Source organism: Sturnira hondurensis, unplaced genomic scaffold (assembly GCF_014824575.4).
Source record: "Sturnira hondurensis isolate 20B ecotype Veracruz unplaced genomic scaffold, ASM1482457v3 Scaffold0007406, whole genome shotgun sequence".
NCBI lineage: Eukaryota > Metazoa > Chordata > Mammalia > Chiroptera > Phyllostomidae > Sturnira > Sturnira hondurensis.
Window position 1 is genome coordinate 12303250 of NW_028080037.1, and position 27690 is coordinate 12330939.

General features: G+C 50.3%; 1 protein-coding gene across 2 annotated transcripts; it reads left to right on the forward strand.

Annotated features, from left to right (window-relative positions):
• SART3 (spliceosome associated factor 3, U4/U6 recycling protein) lies at nucleotides 1-27533 on the forward strand. Of its 2 annotated transcripts, none has more exons than XM_037052350.1 (19): nucleotides 1-529; nucleotides 5173-5299; nucleotides 5580-5684; nucleotides 7996-8180; nucleotides 9235-9340; nucleotides 10491-10615; nucleotides 14428-14583; nucleotides 15280-15418; nucleotides 15858-15965; nucleotides 16637-16714; nucleotides 16839-16897; nucleotides 17874-17983; nucleotides 19575-19687; nucleotides 21311-21387; nucleotides 22045-22213; nucleotides 24022-24476; nucleotides 25000-25152; nucleotides 25751-25941; nucleotides 26580-27533. In XM_037052350.1, exons 1-19 carry the CDS (start codon nucleotides 218-220, stop codon nucleotides 26755-26757), a joined length of 2946 nt encoding a protein of 981 aa, XP_036908245.1. In that variant the 5' UTR covers nucleotides 1-217; the 3' UTR covers nucleotides 26758-27533. The 2 variants fall into 2 exon arrangements, with proteins under 2 accessions (XP_036908245.1, XP_036908246.1); XM_037052351.1 differs by having other exon boundaries at nucleotides 3-529; nucleotides 9289-9340.
• Nucleotides 27534-27690: the final 157 nt, after the last annotated feature.

Sequence of the window (27690 nt, forward strand, 5' to 3'; positions counted from 1 at the left end):
GTATTAGTGAGTCTTTCTTTTTCTCACGAAAGCTTCTACAAAAGCAATGAAAATAAAATAAATTGAGAATACTTAGATACTTCCCCAACATCCGAGGCTCACCTTTTCCCTTCCGGTGGCAAGAGAGCGAGGTTTCGTTCAGGCGCGCGCCGCGGGCAGCTTGTACCCCAGCGGGTCCTTGGCGGCGGAGCGAAAACCCGGGAGTCACTAGCGCAAGATGGCGACGGCAGCCGCAACCTCGGCTTCAGAACCCGAAGCCGAGCCCAAGGCGGGGCCCGAGGTTGAGGGCGAGGAGGATGAGGTTAAGGCGACGAGGACCAGGAGGAAGGTGTTATCGCGGGCGGTGGCCGCTGCGACGTACAAGACGATGGGGCCAGCGTGGGACCAGCAGGAGGAAGGCGTGAGTGAGAGTGACGGAGACGAGGAGTACCCCACGGCTTCCTCCGCGAGCTCCCCCGGCGAGTACGAGTGGGAGTACGACGAAGAGGAAGAGAAGAACCAGCTGGAGATCGAGCGGCTGGAGGAGCAGGTGCGCCCGGGGGCGGGCAGCGGACGCCTCCTCTCAGGTCCCCTGGCCCCGACCCTCCTCCGCGGTCCTGAGCGGTATTGCAGCCGCCGGGCCCGCCGAGCCGCTGCTGATCACGGTACCGCCCATCCCTGGGCGTAACGCCCTTCACTGCATGCTTGGGGCTTGGCCGGCCCGGTGAACCCTCGCAGCGGCCGGGTGAGGCGGTAGTGCGGTCCCGGTGAAGGGAACGCACTCGTTCAAGGTTATACCTCCTGCAAGTGGGGGAGTCAGGCTTTGAACTTGGGGCCAGTTTCACAACTCCCACCCCTGACCGCACGTTCGTCTGTGCCCAGCCCCTGCGATGAAATTCTCGTAGTGTGGTAGGAAGCACTGTGGATCGCGAGGATGATACTGGAAATGGAAAAGTGGAGATTTCAGCGTCTGGAGGCCGGGTTCCCCTGTAGATGTTCCACACCTGCGTGTGCCTGGGAGGATTTCACTTCTTTTGAGTTTCTGCTTCCTCGTCTGTAAATTGGGAGCAACAATTCCTTCGCCACGAAATTGTCCTAACGGCAGTTAATTGTCACCTAGTTGTTAGATGATTTCTCATCTGTTAACTCCTGTGTAATTGAGGGTCCCGGCAGGAAAGGGTGACGCTTTCAACTTAGGGTGATTTGAGAAAAGGTTATTGGAGGGATTGCTGTGTTTATTAAAGGGTTGGGCAGGGAAGTTGGGGGAAGGTTGGTGTCCTAGGGCTTAGTCACAGTGGGACCTGTGCTCACCCTAAGGCCTGGAGAGGTGAGGGGCTTGACCGGTTTTTCAAAAGGTTGTGTGGCTGGGGCGCCCAAGAGGAGCAGGAGACCTTTGGTCAAAGGGTGCGGCCCTAGTTACCTGTCAGGGACTGGGGAGTGGGGAGAAGTACCTTGACCTGCCTCTCTTCCTCCCTCCAAACCTCTGCTGATGCCTCCTTCTCTTGGGCAAACCGGGCTGGGAGCAAGAGAACCAGATACCCTGTCTATGGGATCCACACAGCAGGGTGGAGGAGAGGGGACGGTGCAGGGGGTTTGGAGGGACAAACAGATGGAGCACGTTCTTTGTCACTAACGGCCAAGAGAGCATGTTCAGAACAAATGATAACGTTTGTTTGAAGTCGTTCGTAAGAGGATTTGAACTTTGCCAGGCTGAGGACCAGATGCTGCACTGGATGTGAAATTGTTCACTAGGTCACTCAGCCTTGCTGGGTGGAGGAGACCTTGTAATGTGGTCTCTGGCGGTGGTTTTGTTCCGTTGTGAAATGGAGATCTCCTCCTCCATCGATGTAGCTCAGCGATTTTCAGCCGATGTGCTGCAAAGAGTTTTTAAAACGGGGTGTTCAGTCAGGGGCACTGACCTCTGTTCCCTTAGATTGTCAAATAAAATGACATCAGCCAATGCAACAATTCATTCACACCGGATGGTGTGAATGAATCAAAATAATATATATTTTTTTCGGATTGGCAAAATATACTCATGCATTTTTTGGTGTGCTGCAGATTCTCCTCTCAGTGGTTTCTGTGCTCCATGAGATGAAAAGGCTGAAAATCACTGGTTTAGATTGTCCCACTTATTGCATCTGCATGTCAAAGGGACCAGTTCGCATGGGCAGGTGGTTGCCATTTCTGCTGTCTATAAATTAGATGCCTGCGTTCAGTCAGTCTCTTGTTCATTCAGCAAATTCACTGCGAGGCTAGGTGCCAGGCTGGCTGTGTCCCTGTGGACTTCTAGCCTTGGGCCTCTCCAGGAGCCACTGGACTGACTTGGATCTTCATGGTCCGTGAGGTTGGGGAGGAGGATTATCTGTTTTAGTGAAAGGGGAGGCTTGGAAGCAGAGAGGGGAAGTGGTGGCAGAGGGTGCCCCGCTGGTGGAGAGGAGGGAGATCCAGCATGGAGGTTGCTGGGGCACTGGCGCTCTGTAGTTAAGTGCTGCCCTTCCTCAGGCCACTGGGGGTGGGGGGATGGGGGATGGGGCTCAGAAGGTGACCACGCAGGATGGGGTCTGGCTTTATCTATCCTCTTTGTCCTGGGGTCTAGAAATGGACCTCTCCAGACCTCCACCTCTCCTCATTCTAATCCCACAGCCTCCAGTCGCTGCTGTAACTGCCCTTATGGCGGAGCATAATGTTGAACAACCCAGAGAGACCTGTGAAAGACTCTCAGGTGGCACTTATGCGATTTCCAGTTCTCCTCCCTGGGTGTATTTTACGAAAGCCCTCAGTTAGCTGTGGTACCTGTCGGCCTTACAGAGGCAGAGCGTTCCTGTCGTCTGTGTTTGTCCTGGGGCTGAAAGTGGCACAGTGTGGTTTCCCCCAGACCCCTCAGCTCCCGGGCCTGTGCTGTCGGTCCTGGCTGGTAAAATGAGGGTTGGTACAGTGCCTCCCCCACAGGGCTGTTGTGGACCTTGGAGACACTGTGTGTGTGAAGCTGCTGGCAGAGCTGGCACGTAGTAGGTGCTGTGCCAAGGCCTGCTCCTCTCTCCTTTCCCTGCCTTGCCCCTGGTGGCAGCAGGTGGCCTTTCACAGGCCTCTGTGACTTCACCCCATTCCAGGTCCAGGTCGGGCTGTTGGGGTTGGGGACTCGGCGGGTCACTTTGTGCACTTGGCCTTGCGGCCTCTTTGTTCGAAGTGCCCTTGGTTGTTACTGACCTGGGACCAGAACAGACCAGCAAGTGGGTTCACTCGTCAGTGCCAAGTGAGCTCTGTGGAAAAGTCTCTTTTAAATGCAGCAGCATGCCTTAATGTGCAAACTTTCAGAGCTCCTCCTGTGTATATTACCTTGTTTTGGCCTAAAAAGCAGAGATTTAGACCAAAAGTCATCTTACAGGCAGTTCCTCTACTTCAGTGACTTTTATCCCTTTTCTTCTGACCTACGTGTGGTGCTCTCGTGAGGGCCACTCACTGGTGAGCACCCTCCCACCCCCTTCGCCCCCAGAAAACAGGTTCAGACCCAGGTGAGTGCGAGGTGATGGATGACAGGGAGGACCTAGAGTGTTCTTGAATGAGGAAAGGACATCTTTCAGGAACTTAATTTGACTGTTGTTAGTTGTGCAACACACTTTGCAGTTGGTTTTGAAACACGGGTGTGCCGTGAGAGCCAGAGGTTCACTCCAGCTCCTTCCTGGTGCGAGTGAGGACACTGAGAACTAGTGGAGGATGGAGCCCTGGCGTCCTGACCTGGCCCAGTCCACTCTCAACGCATCATACAGTCGTGGGATGCGTTCAGCTAGTCACGTTTGATAAATCGTGAGCAGGGGGACTTTGCTGAAAGTCTTAAGGTTTTTAATAGAATTAATAGGTCATGTTCTTATTTGTTACTGATTCTTCTTTATCTTTTTGTATGTGAATTGATACATACAAACACAGTCATATTGGTAAATGATAAAGTGTGGCAATCAGCAGAACACCATGTACACCCCCCACGCCCACCCCCGGGTCTGAGAGTGAGAACCTCCATAGTGCTGTTGCAGGTCTGTGGGCGTCGCTCCTGGTCCATTGCTCCACTTGCCCCTTCTACTTGACCCTTCCTGAAATCCAGGTAACCACTCTCCCACATTGGTGTTTCTCTCCCCCTCTCTCTGAAAAGAAATAAAATCTTTTAAAAAAAGATTTTTAAAAAGTGTTCTTTTTAGAGAGAGGGGAAGGGAGAGAGAAAGAGAGCGAGAGAAACATCGATGGGTTGCCTGTTGCGCATCCCTAACTGGGGACCTGGCCTGCAACCCAGGTATGTGCCTGGACAGGGAATCAAACCGGCGCTCTTTCAGTTTGCAGGCCGGCACTCAATCCACTGAGCCACCATCCCTACTTTTAAATATTATTGCTTTGGATATCAGATACTTTTAAAACTTATGCCATCACAAACATTTCAGAAAACATAAGGAGAAGACTCATTCATTGTGCATACCTTCCTGCCTTTTCCGTTGTTCCTTCTCGCTAATGTTTTTTCTTTAATCATTTTATTTGTTTGAAGAACAAATTCTGAGTTGCCTTTTGTCTCAAAGGTATGATAGCTTTGTAAGCACTTATTTAATGTGTTTGAACTTTTGGTTTGAAAAGTTTCAAATGTAAAAAATAAATCTTTCCTGTGCCTTTCATTCAGCCTCAACAGATACGAGTCTGTTGTTTTTGTTTTTACCACTAGGGATCTTTCTCTTCTTTTTTTTTTTGTTTAGTAAGAGGAAAGAACTGTTACCTATGTACCTTGCACGTGCTAAAGCGTGTTACTAAGTCATCTTTAAAATCTTCACAACAGCCTATGAGTTAGAACATAGTAGCATCCCATTGTGTAGATGAGGGAACGGGGGCTTAGAAAGGTGAGCAATTTGTGAAGGTTGTACCTTGTGTTTGTTTGTTTCATTAGAACATTTCCTGTATTCTAGAGAGAACCAGGGATGTTCTGCCAGGAATCATAACAGACTTGAGGGGACTTTATGGTTATTATAAAAAGCCTCTTGCATTGGTTTTTTCCTCCTTTTTCCTGAAGGTAGTGTTTCGTGTCCATTTCAGAGGCTCTCTCAGAGAGCATGTTTATTTTGTTTGTGAGGATGCGTGCACTGTCACCATTGATGAACAAAGCGAAATTATTTGGATGGTGGCATTTTAAATGTCGACTTCTGTTTCTTTTCCCTCCAGCTTTCTATCAACGTCTATGACTACAACTGCCACGTGGACCTGATCCGGCTGCTCCGGCTGGAAGGCGAGCTCACCAAAGTGCGCATGGCCCGCCAGAAGATGAGCGAGATCTTCCCTCTGACTGAAGGTAACGCCGAAGCAGTTGGGCTGCTGTGCCGGGTCGCGTGTGCCGCGTGTAAAATGCCCAGCAGGTGTGGGACGCTGCGGTGGTCGGGGTTTGGGCTTGTTCGGAGTCCATGCCCTTCTGCGTGCTTGGCGCAGCTGGTAAGAACTGAATTTTCGTGAAGTGTGCCAGGTTGGGTAATGGCGGAGGGGACATTTGCGCACTGCTGGCTCACAGTAAACTGCGTGCTTTCGGGCACCCTTGGAGAGGGAGGTGGTGACGCGGAGGCACTGTTGTCTTGCAGAGCTGTGGCTGGAGTGGCTGCGCGACGAGACCAGCATGGCCCCGGACGGCCTGGGCCGGGAGCACGTGTATGACCTCTTCGAGAGGGCCGTGACGGACTACCTCTGTGAGTCCCCGTGGGCCCCCTCCGGCGTGTGGCGGGGCCGCCCTGCGGGGTGATGCGCCCAGGAACGAGAGCATCGGTCTGGCACTGAGGAGGGTTTGAGTTCAGTTGTCATCGTCGTCTGTGGTTTCCCACGGAAGGTGTTTGATTCTGTAACACAGGCACAGCTTGTTGTATTGTACCTGGGTGTACTGTAGTTCACGGAGACTTTTAAATACAGTTTTAAGGGTGGTGCCAACCCTGTTGGATAAGTCTGTCGGCACCATTTTTTCCAACAACCTCAGTGAAGCATTTTTGACAGTAAATAGTTTTAAATTAAGGTATGTACATTGCATTTTTTTCTAGACAGTGCTTTTTTTTTAGACGTAACACTGAGTAGACTACGCTATTACATAAACGTAACTGTTATATACACGGGAAGCCCTAAACTTCTGTGACCCGCTTTATTTCGGTGCTCGCTTTATCGCGGAGTCTGGAACCAAGGCGGTGGCAGTGTCTCAGGTCTGCTGTGCGGGGCGGGGGGGGGGGGGGGGCATCTGCAGGAAGTGGGTGGATGTAGTCACGCCCAGCCTGTATCTGGCAGGAAAAATTTACGTGCTGTTTCCAGATGACTGAAGATCACCTTTCACACACTGAATTGGTTTTTGAAAGTTTTGGGCAGAATGCAATTAAAAAATATTTTAAAACTTCAGGAAATAATTCCATATTCACAGGAAACTGCAAAAATAGCACAGAGGAGTTCTGTGTACTTACTTTGTCCAGTTCCCCCCAATGTCTTATAACACTAGTTCAAGATCAAAACTGGGAGATTGACCTTGGTGCAGTACATGTGTGTGGTTCTGTGAAATTTTGCCCCTGTGCAGATTCCGGGAGCCCCCACAGTGTCCAAGATACGGAACCCTCCATGACCACAGAGGCCGCCCCGTGTCCTGACGCTGGCGTTTTACCAGTGCCAGTGAGGCGTAGATTCCTGCCTTTCCTCTGAGTGCCTTCACCCTGCCCTGTCGATCGTTAGCTCTCCAAATTCCGTCTCTGCGTACACCGGGGGCCTCATCAGACAGTGCTATGGACAAGTTTAAAAAGCGTACAGGATTCCCCCGTTTACTTAAGCATTTTTCCTCTCCATCCGATTTTCCTCTGTCTCTACTGTGAGCATTTCCCCTTGTGAGAAGCATCACTTCTCAGAATAGACACTGCCCGGAGGGAGAGAACTTCTCTTGTACCTTTACCTTGTGCAGAGGCTTCAAGCCTGTTTCGGAACCTGGGATCTAGTGACACGTTCTTCTCTTTGTCTCTCAGAGTCGTCGTGGACTCTGTGCCTTTGGGTTTTCTGAGTTTAAAATACTATGCATAGTATTTGCCCGTCTAGATTGTTTAAATGTTGGGAGGAGCCACGGCGTAATCTATTGAAAATTACCTTCTCTTAGTGGAGGAACTGTTTATCTGTGAACTTGAGTTACCCTCTCAGTAAGGCCTTCACCTCCAAGAGCTAGTTCATTTCCATTGTTAGTTCGCAGCCCATCTGGCAGCTCTTCATTGGTGAGTGAACACAGAATAGCTAAAACGTGGGCTAAGTTCTTGAAATAAGCCTACTTCCGTGAAAAAGCAAGTCTCAGGAAAACATGTAGTAAGCCTCAGATTGGCTTCTCTATCTTTCTAGTGTTTTTGTTTTACAGAGTGAGTGCACAGGCCTCTGAAGTGATTTTCACGTCTTTGGAAAGTGGGGGCAGAATGTGCACAGTAAGAGCTGGCGTGTGCTCACAGCCTCGTGTGCTATCTGGCCTCCCAGCTGTGGGAGTGGATGTGCCAACAGTCGGGGGAAAGAGACACCACCCAGGCCTCTTCTGTCGCCGATGTTTAAACACCATTAAAAAAATAGGGATGCAAAACACAGATTCCCAGTAACAAGATTGGTGCTTTTAATTTTTTTTTCACTTTGAAAAATTCTAGGCTTTGAAACCTCTCTGAAGATTGATTCAGATTTGTAACTATTTTCTTTGAAATTTATTACTGGGTTCCTCTAGTTTTAATAAATGAGCTTTACAAACATTGTCATGTTACATCTTTTACCACCTGGCGTGTCACGGTGGGCAGTGAAATCGCAGCAGTTACACCGGGTAGGAACACGGTTCAGATACACCCTGCTCAGCCTGCAGTGTCAGTGCGGGCCTCTTGGGGCGCTTACTGGTGGTGCCCTTGTGTTTTCGCATGGATGGGTGGGCCCATTTTGCTGGGCCCCTTTCTTTTGTTATGCGTTATTTTTGATATTCGGGTACTTCCCATTCTGCACTAATAGAACACTTCTCATTTTTAGGCCCAAACATTTGGCTGGAGTACGGCCAGTACTCAGTTGGTGGGATTGGCCAGAAAGGGGGCCTCGAGAAAGTCCGCTCTGTGTTCGAAAGGGCCCTGTCCTCCGTCGGTTTGCATATAACCAAAGGACTGGCCATCTGGGAGGCGTACCGGGAGTTCGAAAGTGCCATTGTGGAAGCCACCCGGGTGAGTGCTCTGTCCCCTTGGCCAGCGCTTCCCTTTGCCTGGCCGGGGCCGGTTTTGCAAGTGCTCCTAGAAGAGCACAGCTCACAGCCTAGGCTCCGCCAGCCCCTCGGGGGTGTGAGCAGCAAGTAGCTGAAGTCAGTGTCTCTGTGAGCTACACAGTTTCTTTGGCTGTACAGCACACCACCCACTAATTTGTTCCTGATGTTTAAAGGTGCTGCTGTTTCAGTTAGTGGTTCCAGGATAAAGTGCAAGAATAACCGTATCACTGCCCCCCGCAAACACATTCCATAGAAACTGAGACATTTGACCCCATCATGTGAGCATGTTTTAGACTACAATGTATGGTATTTTCCCATCCCTCTTCGCTGTGTGAGTGCACAGTGGGTTATTGCTGATGCGTAGTATATCCCTCTGACAGTTAGATTGTTATTGTTGCACCAGCCCAGTCCCTGCAGGAAAATTGGCAGTGGTGCCATTGGTGGCCCTGACAAAGCTGTCCAGACTGACGCCTTCGGCTGGCGTCTGTTGCTTTCCAGGGTCAGACATAACCCTGCACAGACTCTGTTCCGTTGTCCTCCCGACGTTCTTGCACTTTCTGGCCACCATACTTTTACTCATGATGTTCCTTCAATGGGGAGTCATTTTTCTTCTCTTGCCACTTCCGGGGCACCTGCAGATGCATCCCAGGTGCCAGCTCCTCCAGGAGTCTCCCCTGACTTCCTCCCTTCCTAGCAGCAGAACCCCTCCACCCTAAAAGCCAGCTGAAAGCCACACTGCTCTGATACTGGGGAAGCTTTGCTTATGTGATGCAAAGCTTATGTGATACGCGCCTCATTGTAGTCATTTGTTACATTCCTTCTTGTTTTCTCCCCACCATAAACACTGAGTAACAGAAACAACTTCTATTTTTGTACTTCTTGCAACATTTGACACAGTACTTCGTGTTTAAGAGGTCATATTTTTTTCTTTTTACTTGGAAATTAACACTGTTATACTAATTTTTTGAGGTAGGAAGAACCAGAGTTTGTCATTCACTGTGAATTTGCTTCCTTAGCCCATGGCTGGCTTCCTTTCCCCTTCTGACTGGGAACAAACCTTTGATTCACAGCTGGAGAAGGTGCACAGTCTCTTCCGGCGACAGCTGGCCGTCCCACTCTATGGTAAGAGGAACGGACTCATTGGGAGCCAACTCGTCAAGGTTTTTGAGTGCTTTCGGGTATGTCGTGTAGTTAGGCCTGTCCCAATGTCCCAGGAGGCAGATGTGGTCGGCATTCTTACTGTCACTGGACAGTGTCCCTGTGGACAAGGCCCTTGGTAAATATGTTTCTTGACTTGTTAATGCTCAGGTGGGTTATGAGAGTCACCTGATTCCTGGTCAGGAGGTCCCAGTCATAGGTGGGGGGTCTTTGAAAGGGATAGGGAAACTGACTCCTTGCCTTTTCTGGGGGACTCTGTTGAATCCGAGTTACATCCTCAGCATTTTGTCTTCCGTGACAGTGTGGGGATTTTACAGGGGCCTGTATGATTCCTCTGTGGGGCTGGTTTGATTCAGGGGCACTGTCAGTCGGAAGTATTCCCACCTGAATTTATTGGGGTTTTGGGAAGGATTCTCCTTTTGGGCTGCGTGTATTTTGGCAGGACAAGCCTTTGAAGTCCTAGAGCTCTAGCGTGAGTAGCTCTGGGGGGGGTGGGCACTGCCACCTTGTTTGTCCCTTAGGTGTGGCATGTGCTGTGCCCCCAGAACCTCTGCACAACTTTACTTGAGCCTTGGCGTTATTTCTCTTTTTTACTTCATGGTTTATTTGGATTTGATTTAACAAATTATTAAGTGTCTCCAGGCGAACCCTTGGGTGATATGCAGAAACTGCTAGAGTGGAACTGGCCTGTTGATTTCCTCTCACATACCAGTGCGAGGCAGCATAGTGTAGAGAGGGGGAGAGAAACAGCGATGAGTGGGTGCCTTTCACATGCCCCCAACCGGGGACCTGGCCCGAAACCCAGGCATGTGTCCCGACTGGGACTTGAACCCGCGATCTTTCAGTTTGCAGGCCGGTGCTCAGTCCACTTAGCCACACTGGCCAGTGCTCATTAACTTGATTGATGAATTAGTTGGTAGGACTGCCTGGGCAGTACTTTCAGACAGTCTCAGGCCAAGTCTGAGCTCAGTAGAGGGTTCAGACTTGATCAGTAAGAGCTGCTGTGGCCACAGACACGGGAGGGGTGAGTGGCACCCAGTCTCCGGGTTAGTCTAATTTGGGGTTGATAAAACCCAGTGCCAAGACCTGGGGGACTGAATCCGTCTTTCAACAGATATGGAGGCGACATTTGCAGAGTACGAAGAATGGTCGGAAGACCCGATACCGGAGTCAGTAGTTCAGAACTATAACAAAGCCCTGCAGCAGCTGGAGAGATACAAACCCTACGAAGAAGCCCTGGTGAGTGTCGGCTCTTTGGCAGTCGCTTCCCTCTGTAAACTCTTCCGTAGTCGATAGTTGCAAGTAAAACGATGTCTTGTTTTATTGTGAAATATATAGAGTATATAAGTGTGTTCTCCAGTGGACATACTAATAACACAGTGACCATCCGTGTACCCACCACCCGGGTTAGGCAATAGGGCATTGCCAGTACCTTACAAGTCTCCCATGTGCCCCTGTCCGATTGCGTCCTCCTTCCTCTCCCGAGAGGGAATCGCTTTCCTGACTTTGATACTCATTTTCCTGTGTTTCTTTATAGTTTTACAACCTATGAACGTGTCCTTAATCAATGGAGTATTTAATGTTGCTCACTTTTGAACTTGTATGTAATGGGATCATGCTGTATACTTCCTTTCACCATGTTTGAGGGTTTCACTCAGTGGACTGGGGTTCGCTTCAGTCCACTTGTTTTGCTCTGAAGTTGTGTGTGATGGTTCATCTGTGTTCTGAGTTGGGTTGTCCCAGGAGCAGCGTGTCGCTCTGACCGCTGACGAGTCTCTTGGTGCGTGTGGAGAGAGTTTCTTCTCTAGTGCACCCCGAAGACGGGGACCGCTTTCCTGGTCATGGACCGGCACTCCTGGCGGCGGTGTCTGGGACTTCCCACTGCTTTGGCTCAGCGTGCCTGTCGACGTACTTACATTCAGCCAGTTTGTTGAGTCTGAAACCGGTGTTTTAGTTGGCATTTCCCTGATCGCCAATGAACGTGAGCACCTTTTCACATCTGTTGGCCATTCAGATTTTCTTTTTTTGGTGAGTGCCTGTTGAAGTTTTGGACACATTTTCCTTTTGGTTTATCTTTTTTGTCTAATCGATTTGTGGGGGTCTTAGAACTTAATTCTTCCTTTTGGTTGTATGCACTGCAAAATATTCCCTTCAAGTTAGTGGCGCGTCTTTTAAAAACGGCATCTTTTCATGACTGGCCTTAATTTTAACCTAATTGGGTTTATCGTTCTTTTCCTTATGCTTTGTGCTTTTGTTATGCTTAAGAAATCTCTCCATAGTCCCAAGTCATTAATACACTTAGCTCTGTTTTCTTCTGAAAGTTTGCATTTTTGAATTTCGAGTTTAGCTCTCTGTTTGCAGTTGGTTTTGGCGTGTGGGGTGAGGCAGGGCCAGTCCCGTTTTCCATGGAGAACCCGTTGTCCGGGCTTGACTCCAGTAGGTCCACCCTCCCGCCCCTGTTAGCGGTCTCACATCTCTCCGAGATCAGCTGGCCCTTCCCGTGTGGCTCTATTTCTGGCCTTTCTAGGCCGTCTCCACGGGCTTATGTGACCCTGTTATGATAATTTTGTCAGTGTTGATCTTGGGTAGCATGAGCCCCTTCCTTTCTGTTCCTCTACGAGAGAGTCTGGGCTTTTGTCAGCTCGTAATGCTTTCATCGAATTTCGAATCAGCTTCCCAAGGTCTGTGTTGTAAAAAATGGGATTTTTAAAATTGTAATTGCACTGAATCTGTAGATCAATTTGGGGTAGAATTTATACCTGTTAAATGTCAAATCTCCCAATCTCTGAACATGGTATAGACCTGTGCTATTTGAAATGGACTCTGGCCAGGTAGTACAGTTGGTTGTTCATGTGCCAGGGTTGGGGGTTTGGCCCCCCATTGGGGCACATGCGAGAACCCAGCACTGAGGACATGAGTAGGTGGAGCAACAAATTGGTGCCGGCCTCTGCCTCTCTCTTTCCCCATCTCTCTCTCTTTCCCCTCCCCCCGCCCCTCCCTCCCTTCCTCTCTCCAAAAATTAATAAGTAAAATTCATGGTAAAAATGAAGTAAAGGCAGCCTTGTATTTCTGTAAAGCTTTATACAATTATAAATTCACCTGGTTTCTTGAACACATTTTTAGATGTATTTCTACATATCTGATGCTATTGAAAAAGGTGTCTTTTTAAAGATCTTTCTAGTTGTTCCTGGTATGTGAAATGTAGTTTGTTTTTTATATTAATTTTTATGTATCTAACCTGCTAGATTCTTACTAGTATTAATAATTTTTGGATTTTCTGTGTCATATGTTTTCTTTTAACAATATTATTTGTAAGTGGTCGTCTTTTATCTTTCTTGGGTTTAGAATACTTTCAACTTCATTTACCATGCCTTGGACCTGGTCTCTTGTTATCTCGTGTTCCTCGCCTTTTTGTTCGACCCACAGGTGGTATTGCTAATGTTGCGTCATCCCGTCCAGCCTGTTCACGTGAACTCCGTGCCTGTCCCTCCCACTCTCTTTCCTCTTCTTTCCTTCCTGTGTCCTGGAGTTTTCATCTGGAATCACTTTTCTTTTGCTTGTGGTCAGCCCTGTAGAGTCTTCCACACTGGACATTGGCTGGTAAAAGATTTTCTCACTTTCTGTTTGTTTGACAAGGTTTTGCTTTGTTGCTCTCCCTAAAAGTTGATGTCTCAGGGTATAGCGTTCGAGACTGACAGCTGTGCTCTCTCAGCAGGTAAGTGTATCTTTCTGTCCTCTGGCTTCTCTCATTGCTGTTGAGAAGTCAGCTAACTCTTGTTTCTTTGGAGGGAACCCTCCTTTGTCCTCTGGCCGACTTGATCATCTCATTGGCTTGGCTCATTGTCCTTCAGCTCCATTACAGTGTGTCCAGGTGTGGACATCTTTGTATTGATCCTGCGGCGCTTTGTTGGGGTTCCTGGCTTTGTGTTTGGTGTCTCATGCCTGGTGAGTAAGAACACAGGTGTTGGGACCCAGGCCGCCTCCAGCTTGAGTTGTGGCTCTCCCGCTCGGTAGCTCTCTGGTTGGGGCCAGTGCTTAGTTAGCCTCCTTGTGTTTCATTTGCCTTGAGTGTCAGACGGAGCTATGTTACTGCCTCACGGGATTGTTGTGAGGCTCAATGTCCTCACGTATCCTAAGCCAGCAAAAGCGTAACCTTCACTTAGCTTAACCGCCTTCGCTTAGATTTTGTCCTTAGTATTTCTTGTTTCTTTACCAGTGTGTGGATGATTTTCAAGGTGTTCTGTATATTTAACCCAGCAGTTTTCATTGTTTTCAGTGGCGCCGTGTGTCTGGGTGTCTGATTTGTCGTTACTGCTGGGAGCTGAGGCTCCGAGACATCGTCTTTCTGTGTTTGGGGCGTGTGTGTGCTCTTGCTGTCCTGAGTGTGTCCCCCCTTCTTCGCACGTAAATGGTGTGTAATTGCGCTTCAGAAAGGCTCATCAGCGCTTTTCGGCCTTTTGGCTAAGATCAAGTGTAGAAAGGCTCATCAGCGGCATCCTTGGCGAGTTCAGTTTTGGTTTGACTATCAGCAGAGCCTGGCTCAGAAGAAAACAAGTTGACTAAAGGTTTTGTTGCAAAAGGCTTTTGATGTGTGTCTTCGATCCGTCAGTGTTCAGCAAAGCCTCTTCCCTCTTCTGCGTGTACCTGCCCTGCAGCAGGAGCTGGTGCGTGGAACGGAGCACTGCGGTGCGGTCGCTCCCCCCACCGACTCCCACCCCCGTGAGGCCATGAAAGTAACTTCTCTTGGAAGGACGATGGCTCGCATTGCTCATTTGTGTTTCTCTTTCATTCAGTTCCTGGTGGGTGGGAGATTTAAATTCCCTGTAGTGTAGGGGTGGATTTAGAAAAGGGTTTAAGGGGTAGCAAGTGCCGTGAAGAGGCACCGTGGACTCTCCCTCTGCCCCTCACATTGTAGACCTGGATGCGGCGTGGTTCTGACTGGGAACTGGTGATTCTCGTCTGGGTGTAGCCGGTCTCCCCACAGCTGAGTGTGGAGATGTCGTGCCTCCCGACAGTGTCAGGCGGCTCACTGCCGGTCTCTTTCGTCCCAGTTGGAAGCAGAGGCACCCCGGCTGGCCGAATACCAAGCGTACATCGACTTCGAGCTGAAAGTCGGCGACCCTGCCCGCGTTCAGCTGATCTTCGAGCGCGCCCTGGTTGAGAACTGCCTGGTCCCGGACTTGTGGATCCGCTACAGTCAGTACCTAGTAAGATAACCGCCCCGATTCCGTTTCGTTCTTCACCTCTCTGGGGGCCACGTAGAGCCAGCCAGAGCGCCCGGAGTCGGCTGCGCGCCGCTCGTCTCTGCTCGTCCTCCTCCTCCGTTTGCCCCTCACTGCGGAAGTTCTTCCAGAGTTTTAACTTACTTTAGACTGGTCGGGAACTAGAAAAGGTTACATAGCCTTACTGTTGAGGACCTTGTAGCAGGCTTTTCTCTTCTAACCTTTTATCATGGAGAATGTTGCCGTACAAGTGTAGACAGATCAGTGGGATGGAACCTCACGTACCCGTCACCCAGCCCAGCTCCAGCAGTTACCGACAGGCTCTGGCGTTGGTTCATCCACGTCCTTACCTGCTTCCTCATCCTGTGTTATTTTAAATTAAATCCGGAAATCACGGTTCCTTGGTAAATGTGTCAGTATGTACGTATAAGAGATTTGAGCTGCATCCGAACAAGACCGTCCATCAGTATCGGGGCAGATGCTCCTCGGGCCGTTCTGATCTGTCGGTTCCCATTTCTACCTCTTTCCCCTCCACACTGCGATTTCTTTCTTGAAGAAACTGGTCACAAGAGACATTTCTAAGGAAATTTCTTTTGTCAGTGGTTGTGCTGGAAATGTCTTGTGGGTGGCGATGTCTTAACCATAACATTTTCCCCCTGACCCTGGAATTCTTCACTGTAGGATCGGCAGCTGAAAGTAAAGGACTTGGTTTTGTCCGTGCACGGTCGCGCCGTCAGAAACTGCCCCTGGACCGTCGCCCTGTGGAGTCGCTACCTCCTGGCCATGGAAAGGCATGGAGTCGACCATCCAGTGATGGCTGGTGCGAGCGCTTCTGCGGGAAGGCCTCGGGGCTTCTCGTCCCAAGTCAGGCGCAGAGACGCGGCACAGTGGCCGCGCGGGCATCCCCGGGTGCTGCTTCGGGTGGTGGGCAGTCGTGACAGGAAGGGGTCCTGGTGTGCTTCTGGCTCCCCGGAGCTTTTTAACAGAAGGCTGTTTACTGCGCCCTCCCGGGAGCCCTTTCTTCAGACCCGCTTGCCTTGGACCTCGGACGCCGTTTCCAGAGTTCGGGAACGGGCGTGGCTGTAGTAGCTTTTCTTTGGAACATTTCTTTCTTGCTCATTTTGCTTGGTTGTATCTTGTCATTATGTTAAATCATACAGTATTTTATAGTTAGTAGAGGTTTTTGTAATAATCTTGATAACTTCGTTTTAGTTTCTTTTCAAATTGGCCACAAACCCTGTCTTTTTTCTTAACTCCAGCGACCTTCGAAAAAGCTTTGAGTGCTGGCTTCATTCAGGCCACCGATTATGTGGAGATTTGGCAAGCGTATCTGGATTACCTGAGGAGGAGGGTTGATTTCAGACAAGGTATTTGAGTTTGCATGCTTTACGTCAGAACTGCACTTTTCTGAGCGTATCTTTTGGTGAGATGTCCTAGCTCCCAAATGCCCTGTGATTGGGCAGGTGTTGTAGACCAGCCATGGGTAGCTCCCTCTCGCCCCCCTGCCCCCCAAATTGTAGTCGTTAAGTCTTTCACAAGTCATGCTGTGGATTTTAAAGGAAGAAAGTGATGGTCCTTAGGTGTTATGCTGGCTCTTGCCAGCTTCTTCGGTCTCATTTTGTAGTTCTCTCTTCCCTCCCTTTTATGCACCTAAAGTAGTTCTCTAAATGAGGCTGCTGTGTTTCTGTTAAATCTTCTGAACCTTTGCAGGATTCCCCTTCCTTTCTCTTTTCACCCCTCAAAAACAGTAGCAGCCAGAACCCCATGTAACTCGTTCTTGCATGCTCGTGCACGTGGCCTTCGGCGTTCTACACCCGGCACCCTGTGCTCACTGTTGTCATTGTGCCACTGTGCTGCGCTCTTCTCTAGCGCCTCTGTCCCCTGCTTCCTGGTGGCAGCAGGGACTGGAAATTTTATTTCTGTGTCCTCAGCATGATGCTAGGTGCCTCATAGGCCCCTGCGAGTTTCGGTGTAGGGTTTTTAAAAAGACGCATTACGTGGTTTTGTAGAGCCAAACCCCTTCCGCACTTCCTCCCAGACTCCAGTAAAGAGCTGGAGGAGCTGCGGTCCGCCTTCGCCCGGGCTCTGGAGTACCTGAAGCAGGAGGTGGAAGAACGTGAGTGTGCCTCGACCTGCTGCCTCGGCCCCTGTGTCTCCTGTTCTTGGTTGATGTGCCTTTTCAGGCAGAGGCCCTTTGTCTCGAAATCGCTTTCTGATTTTGACTGATTCTATTTTTAAAGGTTTCAATGAAAGTGGGGATCCAAGCTGCATGATCATGCAGAACTGGGCCAGGATTGAGGTAAGTATTTGACAGATTCGTTGGTTTCCTCCACCTTTGAAGGTCCTTTGTCTGAGAGTGTGGCTGAAGTTGAGGTGGAATCGCAGCTGATGGTCTGGGCTCTGTGGGCACTCATGTTATCTTCCTAGCTGGGTGCACGTTTGTTTCTGTCTGAGTGCGAACACGAGCTCCCAGGTGGAAGGTGTGCAGCCAGCGTCTCAACACCGGGCGTTCACTCATGCACCGCCTCTCTCCCTTGCTCAGTGCCCATTGGGTTTACACTGTTTGCCAGGCACTTGGCCAGGTGCTGAGGTAATGAGGTCTACACAGTCCCTGCACTAGTGAGGCTTTGCAGCCTGGTGTGCAAAACGGACGATTGGACAGTAATTACAGGGTGCAGTGAGTTGAATGTTGCTACTGGACCACTGATCCCATGGGGAGTAGGGCTTGGCACCTGCCCATGAACAGCTCATGAGAGTTGTGAAAGTCTTAACGTTTTATTCTCTGAGGGGAAGTCAGGGCAAAGAAACATTTTTCTGGTAGTTTCTGGATGGGATGTTTGTGTGGTCATCATTTTAAAGGTGAGGCAGCCGAGGCTCAGGGAGGGTAAGTAACCTGCCCAAGTCACTTAGTAAGTGGGAGCTGGCTTTTGCTTCTAGGTCAGACTGGCTTTCTCTCCACTGCCTCTCACATTGAGCACTTACGGTGAAGCTTCATAGAAAACAGAACGAACCAGGCGCCCGGCCAGTGCTGTGAGCACCCACAGGCTCCTGCTCTTTGTTCTGGACAAAGGCAGCCTGGGGCCGGTCACTGCAGAGAGGCTGCCTTGCTCGGGCTGCCTGTAGCCACGGAGGGCGGCCTGGGAGCGCCCAGGGGTTCATGGGGCACTGGGAAGCAGAGGCGGCTTTTTAGGCAGGGCTGTTGGGAGTGTGTTTGGTAATGGGCGTAGGTGTCATCAGGTTCAGGTGCTTTCCTGACTGAGCCTTCTGTGCCTTAGGCCCGACTGTGTAATAACATGCAGAAAGCTCGGGAGCTCTGGGATAGCATCATGACTAGAGGAAACGCCAAGTACGCCAACATGTGGCTGGAGTATTACAACCTGGAAAGGTAACAGCCTGGGGCGGAGGAGGCAGGGCTGTATTGGGAGGCACCCGCCTTCTGTGGGACTGCACTTGTCTGCCCTGGGCTTGCGTCTTTACCCTAGTCCCGCCTTCTTTCATCCTGTCTCTTTCATCAGTGGCTGGGGCTTAGAGAACCAAACCTCGTATTTTGTGCCTGGACTGTTACAGCTATGCATTTCTTTTAACTTTCTGTTTTTCTTTGTTTTTTGCATTGTTTTGATTTTCTAGACATGAATGTTTTATTTGACTTTTTGGGTAGCTATTTTTTATTCTATTTGCTTTGCTTATAAATAAAATACTAAAAGGCACAGAGGAAAAAGTCCAAATTATGTATAGTCATGGACCCGGATATAACCACCATTAGTTGTTTGGATATATTTTTTGAGACTTTTATGCTTAAATTTTTAGAAAATTAACATGCAATTATAATGCACCCGTTATAAATCTCTAAAATTATTTTAAGTAAATAAGCTATGTGCAGTAATATTGATAACATGGGGAAGGCATAAAGAATACGACCAGCTTTTTTGTTCAGTGTATCTGGAATGAAGACAGTGAAATGGCGGAGGAACTTGGTCCAGCAGAACCTTCCCGTCCGATGCGGGTGGTAAATAAGCCGTCCCAACACAATCTTTCTGTTCTGGTGAGAAAGGGGGCAGCGATTCCCTCGAGTGGGGAACGCCCCAAGCCCTTCTCCCAGGTGGCTTTTATTGGGAGTGGTGTGTGTGGGTGTCCATGTGCATAGCTCATCAGTGAGTGTCAGAAGGGCTCAAGTCACACAGGAACAGGTATTCTCTACAGACAGCAGTGGAAGGGGCACAGAGATGTGTCACAGGGCAGGGTCTGTTAGTCATGCTGACACCAGAGGGTCTTCAAGACGTACTTCGTGTTTAAAGGAGTTTGGTCCTTACGCCTTGAACTTACACATCCAGTTTATATCACCAGGGTCCTACAGAAACAGAGCAGAGCGAGCTTCAGCGGATCCAATGTATTTATCAGGCCTGGTTCCCAGGGGAACCCTCGGGGTTCGAGTGGAGTCGTGCTTGCCACCTGCGTTTTCACCTGGTCTTCCAGGAAGACTTACCAGCCCCCTCAGGGCCTGCTGACTCGGGGCTACAGTGCCGGAGACCACCTAGTCCTCCCCAGCAGTGAAAGTTCCCTGTGGCCCCACCCCCAGAAGTGACACTATTAAAGCTTGTTGATTCTTCTTCGTGAGCAGCTCTCAAGCTGCTTTTTGGTCTCAGAACCCCTCAGTGCTCCTAAAATTGGAGGGTCTCTGAAAGCTTTTGTTTATGCAGATTATCTAGGACTCTAAGTCTTTGCCATTTTAGAGAGTGAAAATGGTGTTCCATGAAAAAACTGGTTCAGATTCCACCCCCGACAGGACAGCGTTTTCTTTGCCACCACTGCGGTGCCTGGTGTGTGGAAGGAGAGCTTTATGGGGCAGGGCTGGGAGCTCGTGGCTCCTTTCAGTGGAGCCTCTGATCCCATGGCACTGCCAAGTGAGAAGACAGCCCCTCTCTGTGCGCCTTCTGCTTTGTGTCTTGGTGGCAGCACCTGCTGGCTTTCTTCCCTAGGGCACATGGTGACACCCAGCACTGCAGGAAAGCTCTGCACCGGGCTGTCCAGTGCACCAGTGACTACCCGGAGCATGTCTGCGAAGTGTTGCTGACCATGGAGAGGACAGAAGGTGGGGACGCTCGGCTCTCCGCTCTGGCCTGGAGTCTGTAGGGACAGGCTGTGCTCATGGCCACAGCCCTCGCGTGGTGCTCACCGTGGGACCGGCAGCTCCCAGCTCCCGCAGAGCCGAGGGGCACTGCCCGTTGTTCCGTTCTGGCATGGGCTCTCAGGGTCTTTGTGGAGGGGCCGTCCTGGGCATTACAGGGTCTTTAGCAGCATCCCTGGCCTTGCTACCCACTGGGTGCTGGTAGTACTCCTCTCTGCCCCCAGTTACAACAGCCAAAACTGACTCCAGGTGTTGTCGAATGTGTCCTGGGGGTCAGGATCACACCAGCTGAGAACCTCCGTTCGAGAATGTCACACACACCAGGGGAGCTCAGAGCGGCAAATGGCCCCTTTTGTGCTCGCCTGCCGAATTTCAGAGCCTCCGTGTTACATTTCTGTGGGGAGATAGTGAGTTTATCCGTGGGCATTGGTCTGGATTTTGGGTGGGAACCCCACAGAACTTGAAATAAAATCTCCAAACAAAAACCAATTGAAAAATACCCTAACATCATTTGAGATGCTTTTCAGATTTTTTAGTCTTAATGTTGGAATTGCCAAAAGGTTTGTTTGTTTTTCTCCCATGTAATGGCTCTAGTAGCGCTTAGTTGCCTTTAACTTAATTTGAAACAGTTTGTTAGATTGAATTGTGACAGTTGTCATATCAACGTGCGTTAAGATAAAAACTGCCCTGGCTGGTGTGGCTCAGTGGACTGAGGGTGGGCTGCAAACCAAAGGGTCTCTGGTTTGAGTCCCAGTCAGGGCACATGCCTGGTCTGTGAGCCAGGTCCCTGGTTGGGCCCATGCATGAGGCAACCAATTGACGTCTTTCTCCCTCCCTAACTCTCTCTGAAAAGAAATTCTTTAAAAAAAAAAAGTTACCAAAATTGGTGAATTTTTCGTAGTCATTATAATACTAAGGTGGAAGAAAATATGCAACATTTTTGGCATATTAAGCTTTATTTCAAGAAAGGCAAAAATGCAACTGAAACGCAAAAGAGATTTGTGCAGTGTACAGAGATAGTGCTGTAACTGACCCATTTGTCAAAAGTCGTTTATGAAGTTTCATGCTGGAGATTTCTCTCTGGATGATGCTCCGCGGTCCAGTAGACCAGCTGAAGGTGATAGTGATCAAATTGAGATACAAATTGAGAACAGTCAACATTATACCATGTGGGAGATAGCCAACACACCCAAAATACCAAGTCAGTTAAGTTACTGGTGAAAATGAAAGCTTTTATTTTACAGGAAAAACTAAACAGACTTTTTGGCCAACCCAATATTACTGTCTTAATACCTTTGGAGTGGAATGTTTTTGTAATCTGCCAGGGAGCGCCCATGACAGATGATATTCTAGTTTGTAAGTCTCTTTTCTCAAAGAGAAGGGGAGTTTGAAACACCCGGAGGCCTGTAGGGATTCTAAAGCTTCCGGTCAGCGTGACGAAGCGGACTTAAAATGCGGGGCCGACTGTCCTGTGCTTCTTGTCCGATGGGAGAGATGTCTCTGGAAGGCGGGGAGATTAAGATAATCGTATGTTATTATGTCCTTCAAAACCCCCCAAAGTGAAAGCCTGCTTCTTTTTCTCTCAAGGCACTTTAGAAGATTGGGATGTCGCCGTTCAGAAAACCGAAACCCGGTTAGCACGGGTGAATGAGCAGAGAATGAAGGTAACGATGCTGTTGATTGGCAGTCTTGGGGGCGGCTCATCGCTGTTCCGGCTGTGTGGGGTGGAGGCTTTCTGTCAAAGCCTGAGGTCTTTCTGGAATGTGTCTCGGTATTGTGAAGTGTCTGAACCAGGGTTTAAACCAGTCTTGTATTATTTCTTAGCAAAAGGTGAAAGATGGATACAATCTGAAGAGAAACCAGAGTGTGTGGTATTTTTTTAGAAGGGCTTAACACCTTAGCCCCAACAGTAAATACTTTCTTATGTAGTAGCAGAGGAATTTTGGCCCCAAAACATTATTAGAATAAATGAGAAAAATAATAAAAAGGTGCTTCACTTAGCCTAGTGGGTGGAGTACGAACACTGCCAAATTAATTAGGGCCCTGGTTTCAGAGATTGTCGTCTTTCTCTTGGTGCATAATTCCTGGGGGTATTGTGAGAGAAGCTGGAGATTTGGGGGCAGACGCCGAGGGGCCGGAGGAGTCCCGGTGGGGGAAAACGCGAGCACGTCCTGTCTTTTTTCATGGTCTTGTCCTGGCATTTGGGTCATGAATTTCCCCGACCTGTCTCCTGTCCCCTTGCTCCTCTCTTATCACCGCATGTCACTGGAGTTGGGGGTCATTGCTGTGTCCAGTGATGCGTCACGTGCCCCACTTTCCAGGCTGCAGAGAAGGAAGCCGCTCTTGCCCAGCAAGAAGAGGAGCGGGCCCAACAGCGGAAGAGGGCACGGGCCGAGAAGCAGGCGTCGAAAAAGAAGAAAAAGACCAGAGGTGCAGACAAGCGCAGAGCGGATGAGGAGGATGAGAAAGAGTGGGGCGATGACGAAGAAGGTAGAGATTTTCAGAAATTTCATTTTGGAACGTCTCAATGTCCTGGAGAAGTTGCACAAAAACAGTGCAGAAACTCTTCTTGGATCCTTTGAAAGCGTCACCCTTCCCGTCCCGCCGGGCTCTGTGCCCTGTGTAGGTGCTGCCCTGCACAGGGGCCTGGGCCCCACCCCCCATGCTGCGCTGTGGCCTCCACCGCCTTCTGTGGGGCCCTTCTCACCTTGCTGGGCTCTTCCTGTCTCTGTCCCATGGGTGGACATCCCTTCATCCCACTTGGGGTCCCGTGTCCCCTAGCACCGTCCGGCCCCTCCCTGCACCAAGTTTCCCCACCTGTGGTTTCCCCACCTGTGGTTTTCACTTGGTAGAATTTCCCAACCAGTGTTTCTGTCAGCCCTGCAACTTCAGGAATGGGCAGCTGTGGGTCTGATTTATTTCAGCAGAGTCAGTCAGGGTAAAGAATTGTCTGTAGACATTAAGGAACTCGACTTTCCTAGTACAAAGTTGTCGGCCAGAGGGAAGTAGTGATGGAGGCGTCATTCAGTTGACCACTTTGCACACCTTTCTGGGGCTTTCAGAAATGGCCTTTAGCTCACGGCCCTTCAGAGCTCCTGGGTTAGCAGGGTAAGGCAGGTGTGCTGTGCCTGCAGTGGCGCGTCATTGGGGCAGTGGGAGCCAAAGAGGGCTCTAGTGGGCCAGCTCCCTGCTTGAGAGACGTCACAGGGAGGTGATGTATGCACCTTGGCATCTGGGGGAGGGCCAAGTGACTGGCAAATGAGTGGCTGTTAAGTAAAAAAGATAGGAAGTCAGAGAGCTGGTGTAAGTACATCATGAGGCACAAAACAGCCTGGCATTTTCTGTGAGCAGCAATAACTGGGTTTGGGCCGCGGTGCCGGCTGGGGCCAGGTGCGGGGGTGGTGAGGCTGGATCAGCAGGCTGGGCCCCACGCTGGATGGGTTTTTTTTTTAGTTTTTTTATTCTCCCTGGAGGACATGCATTTTGACTTTAGAGAGAGGGAGAGAAACATTGATTGGTTGCCTCTTGCACATGCCCTGACTAGGGACTCAACCTGCAGCCCAGATATGTGCCTTGACTGGGACTCGAACCTGCGACCTTTTAGTTTATGGGACAGTGCTCTAACTGAGCCCCACTCAAGGATGCTCTTGAATGCAGCATGCGGCTGTTGACTTTTTCAGGAAACGGTGGGAAGTTGATGGGAGGGTCTGGAAGTGAGGGTCCAGTGCCAGTTGGGTTGCAGGACTCTCCCTCTGGAGACAGTGGGGAGAGTGGGTTGCAATAGAATGTTGTTCAGCTCTCCTGGAGGACACGAGACAACAGTAGGAGTTTTTAGGAATGGTAGACCCTTTGTAGAGCTTTCCCAGGCGTGGCCCACATGTGGAGCATGTACTTCAGTCACCTAAGGTGCTTGTTTAAATGCAGGTCCATGAGCCCCATCCCTCCCTTGGTGACTTGGGCTTCTTAGAAGAGGGGCATTGGATTTGGCTGGCTGAACTCTCAGACTCCCTGACCTTTTACATAATTAATCGTGGACAGTGAGGACTTACGTTGTCGCATCTACTTGATTTAGCCATTTATTCAAATGTAATCTGGGTCCAGAGAGCTGTGGAATAAGCTGGTGAGCTAAGAACAACTTGGCAGGTATTGCGCGTGCAGACGTGCAGAGAGGCGTGTGTGTTCATCACGTGCAGCTGTGCCAGACCAGCTGTCGGTAGTGGGAAGAGCGCGTGCGTGGACCAGCTCAGGGCAGAGAAGAGATGAGTGATCGTTGCTGCTTTTCTCCCGACACCCTGTAGAGCAGCCTTCTAAACGCAGAAGGGTGGAGAACAACGTTGCCCCAGCCGGGGAGGCCCAGGACCTCGAAGCGGAGACAGGACTCTTTGGGAAGAGTGCACCCGTAGATGTGGCCCCCCCTTCAAAGCAGAAGGAGAGGGCAGCTGCCCCGAAGAGGGACGTGCCCAAGGTGCCCCACGACAGCAGCAAGGACAGCGTCACTGTCTTCGTCAGCAACCTGCCCTACAGCATGGAGGAGCCGGGTGTGCAGCTCCGGCCACTCTTCGAGGCCTGTGGGGAAGTGGTCGAGGTCCGGCCCATCTTCAGCAATCGGGGCGACTTCCGAGGCTACTGCTACGTGGAGTTTAAAGAGGAGAAGTCGGCCCTGCAGGCCCTGGAGCTGGACCGGAAGAACGTGGACGGGAGGCCAATGTTCGTGTCCCCGTGTGTGGACAAGAGCAAAAACCCCGATTTTAAGGTATGTCCTTGGGGAAAGAATGTAACAACCCTTTCATGAAGGCTTGTTACAAGCAGCCTAAGCACTTTTTTTCATGCAGCAGCTGTGATTTACAGTGTCTGTGGAATAGGGACCGAACTCTCTCACTAACTGGGGTCTGTCCCGGCTGGTTAGCTGAGGTCTAGCTCACGGCCCGGTCACTTCGAGCGCACATTCGCTGGTAAATGGTCATAAACTGAGGAACTGTGATAATGGTGACAGTCCATTAGTGCCTAGGAGTGACCAGGGACTGTGCTAAGTGTTTATGTGTTACGTTACTTTGTAGGATCCTCACCCAAACTCTGAGAATAGCTACTCTCATTCTTGCCACTTGCAGAGGAGGAAGTGGAGGCTTGAGAGGTTAAGTGACATGCCCAGGGTGACCCAGTTAGCAGTTCCCCACGCCCAGAATTGGCTTGGCTCTGCCTGGCTGGGACGTGGACTTGTAGGCGAGGACGCTGGGCTGGGCATCCAGCCATTGGTTTTCCCTCCATTCTTCCTGTAGGTGTTCAGGTACAGCACTGCCCTGGAGAAGCACAAGCTGTTTATCTCGGGTCTGCCCTTCTCCTGCACCAAAGAGGAACTCGAGGAGATCTGTAAGGCTCACGGCACCGTGAAGGACATCAGGCTGGTTACCAACCGGGCCGGCAAGCCAAAGGTCAGTGTCCGAGTGGATGGCCAGTGCCTCGCCTTCTGAGGCTGGGGGACCTGTTCCTGTGTCTGTTCACAGGTTATTTGGTTTCTGGATGGATTCCTCCTTTGTGGCCTAAGAAACAAATAAGTTCACAGAAGGATAGGTACACTAGGCATACTTGTATTGGGGGTCAAACCAATCTTTTTTGTAGCTAATGGTATTCAAAAGAACAAGGCATTTAAAAAACAAAACAGCCGACCACGAAGTAGCAGGGGAGCACAGTCAGAGCCCACACCGGGCCTGGGGGTGAGCGGCTGCCCTCTGCGTCTCCGCCTTCCTGCCCGGACCCTCCTTTCCTCAGGACCCCCGCCGTTGCCCAGGCCCTGCCACCGGGCTCCCGTCTCGCAGCCCTTTAGCCCCTTCTCGGTCTCATGGGATCCGCTCTGCACCGCAGTCGGAGTAGTGTTTCAGCATGAGTTCGGGTGCTCTTTCTCCCCCTCTCCCTCATCCAGGTTACTGGAGAGTTAAAGGCTGATAAAGGGTGCCTGCTCTGGTCCCCTAGCCGGAGGGAGGCAGCGGCGTCCTGACTCTGCAGCCCCTGACCTGGCTTGGCCTCTTTCAGGGCCTGGCCTACGTGGAGTATGAAAACGAATCGCAGGCCTCGCAGGCTGTCATGAAGATGGACGGCATGACCATCAAAGAGAAGGTCATCAAAGTGGCCATCAGCAACCCGCCGCAGAGGAAAGGTCCAGAGACGCCGGAAGCAAGGAGAGGCCCAGCTGGCCCCGTGGTGCCGCGGCAGATGTATGGGGCGTAAGTGTGTGTAGCTGGCCGGTGCCGACGCTGACCCCGGCACTCGGGTCAGTTGCTTTTTTGTTGGCGCAGTGCGTGGGACAGAAAGCTGGGGCCCACTGTCCACGGTGGTCACCGGAGAGGTTGTCCAGAGCACAGGCCCGAAGAGAGCGAGCCTGGAAGTGGGACCCGCCCGTTCTGGTGTTTGCCAGTTTCCGCTTGTGATTTATTTGAGGCTGTGTTTTTCTCTGTCTGATTGTTTTAAAGTCGTCTTTACCAGTTGAATCCGTACGTTTAAAGAAGGCCCGACAACCGTATGCTTACACCTCCAGCTGTCTTCATATAAAAGCTATTCTTTTCCTTCATAGGGTGACAGCACAATTGCCAGGTGATTTGGTGAGGTGTGAAGGGGTACACGGCCACTTTCACCTACCCATAGGTGACTACACTGCAGAGGTTTGGTCTTTGCCAAAATTGAAGAAGAGACCGAATTAATGTAGTTTTTACCCACTAAATCTAGGAGATGTAGGCTTTGTCTTATCCGTGTAGTGTTTTTTTAATTTGGAACTTCAAGTGGGCCTCTCCTGGCTTGTTTTCACAAATAAACCAGGGTCATGAACTGTCACATTAAAGGCTACATTCAGTGTTTGCTCTTCCAGGCGGGGGAAGGGGCGGACCCAGCTTTCTCTGCTGCCACGAGCCCTGCAACGCCCGAGCCCCACCGTGGCTCAGGCCGAGAACGGCCCTGCCCCGAAGCCGGCGGTCACCACCTCAGCGGCCACGGAAGCTCCCAAGATGTCCAATGCTGACTTCGCCAAGTTGCTTCTGAGAAAGTGAACAGGATTCTGAGAGAAGCGGAATGCCTTACTTCATGCTGGCCAGGAGGACCACCCGTCGCCCAGCTGTACCCTGGGTATGGAAGGGCCCGGGCAGCGCCCACGCCCACGTAGTGTCCACTGGTCTAGACAGACAGGGAGAGGGTGTCCCAGGAAAGAGGCCCTCAGTGTTCCCTCATATTGAGGGTGACAGAGGAAAGCAGTCACTCCGCAGGTTGGGCCCAGAGTGTAGTTTCTAAGATATTTTTTTGTCTTGAAGAGTGAAAAACAGAAGTGAAACTTGGACACGCTGTTTTGAGACGCACTTGTCCAGATGTTTTTGGCCAACTCTGGCCCCTTTTATAAGACACTTTTCTCCCACTCCGCATAGTACACGTGCCCGCCGCTCTTTAATTTTCGAAAGACAGGATGGCAGATGCTAGTAATTCACCGGAATGGCCTATTTTAGTAAGGGGGCGGGGACAAGGGAAGTCACATAAGAAATATTTGACGGATTTTTGTCCAAGGGGGCTGTGCGTTTTTATATTATGTATTTGTAAATGACATGTCAATCCGTCGTTCTCATGTTCCCTGGAAGCAGAGTAGCTGACATTTGTTTCCCGTAGGGGGTCTGGGCGCCGTCTGCTGTGGACCGTGTTCTTTGCCTAGTGAGTAGTGGATTGTGTTCTTTGTCTAAATATTGAGTTTAGCCTTTCAGTTTTGTTCAGATGCCATGTGAAGTGCAAACTTAAATTTTCCCCCTTTAGGTTTGTTTATTAAACCGATGTTCTCTTAAAACCTGCGTGTGGAGTGGTGCTCAGCTCTGCGTTCCTCCGTGGATCTTTTGAAGTGGGTGTGCCTTCCTTTACCCAACAGACGTGTAAATAGAACGTCTGTAACTCAAGGCCCATGTCACTTTGATTCCAGTCCTTCCAGCTGTGATGTGTGTCAGCCT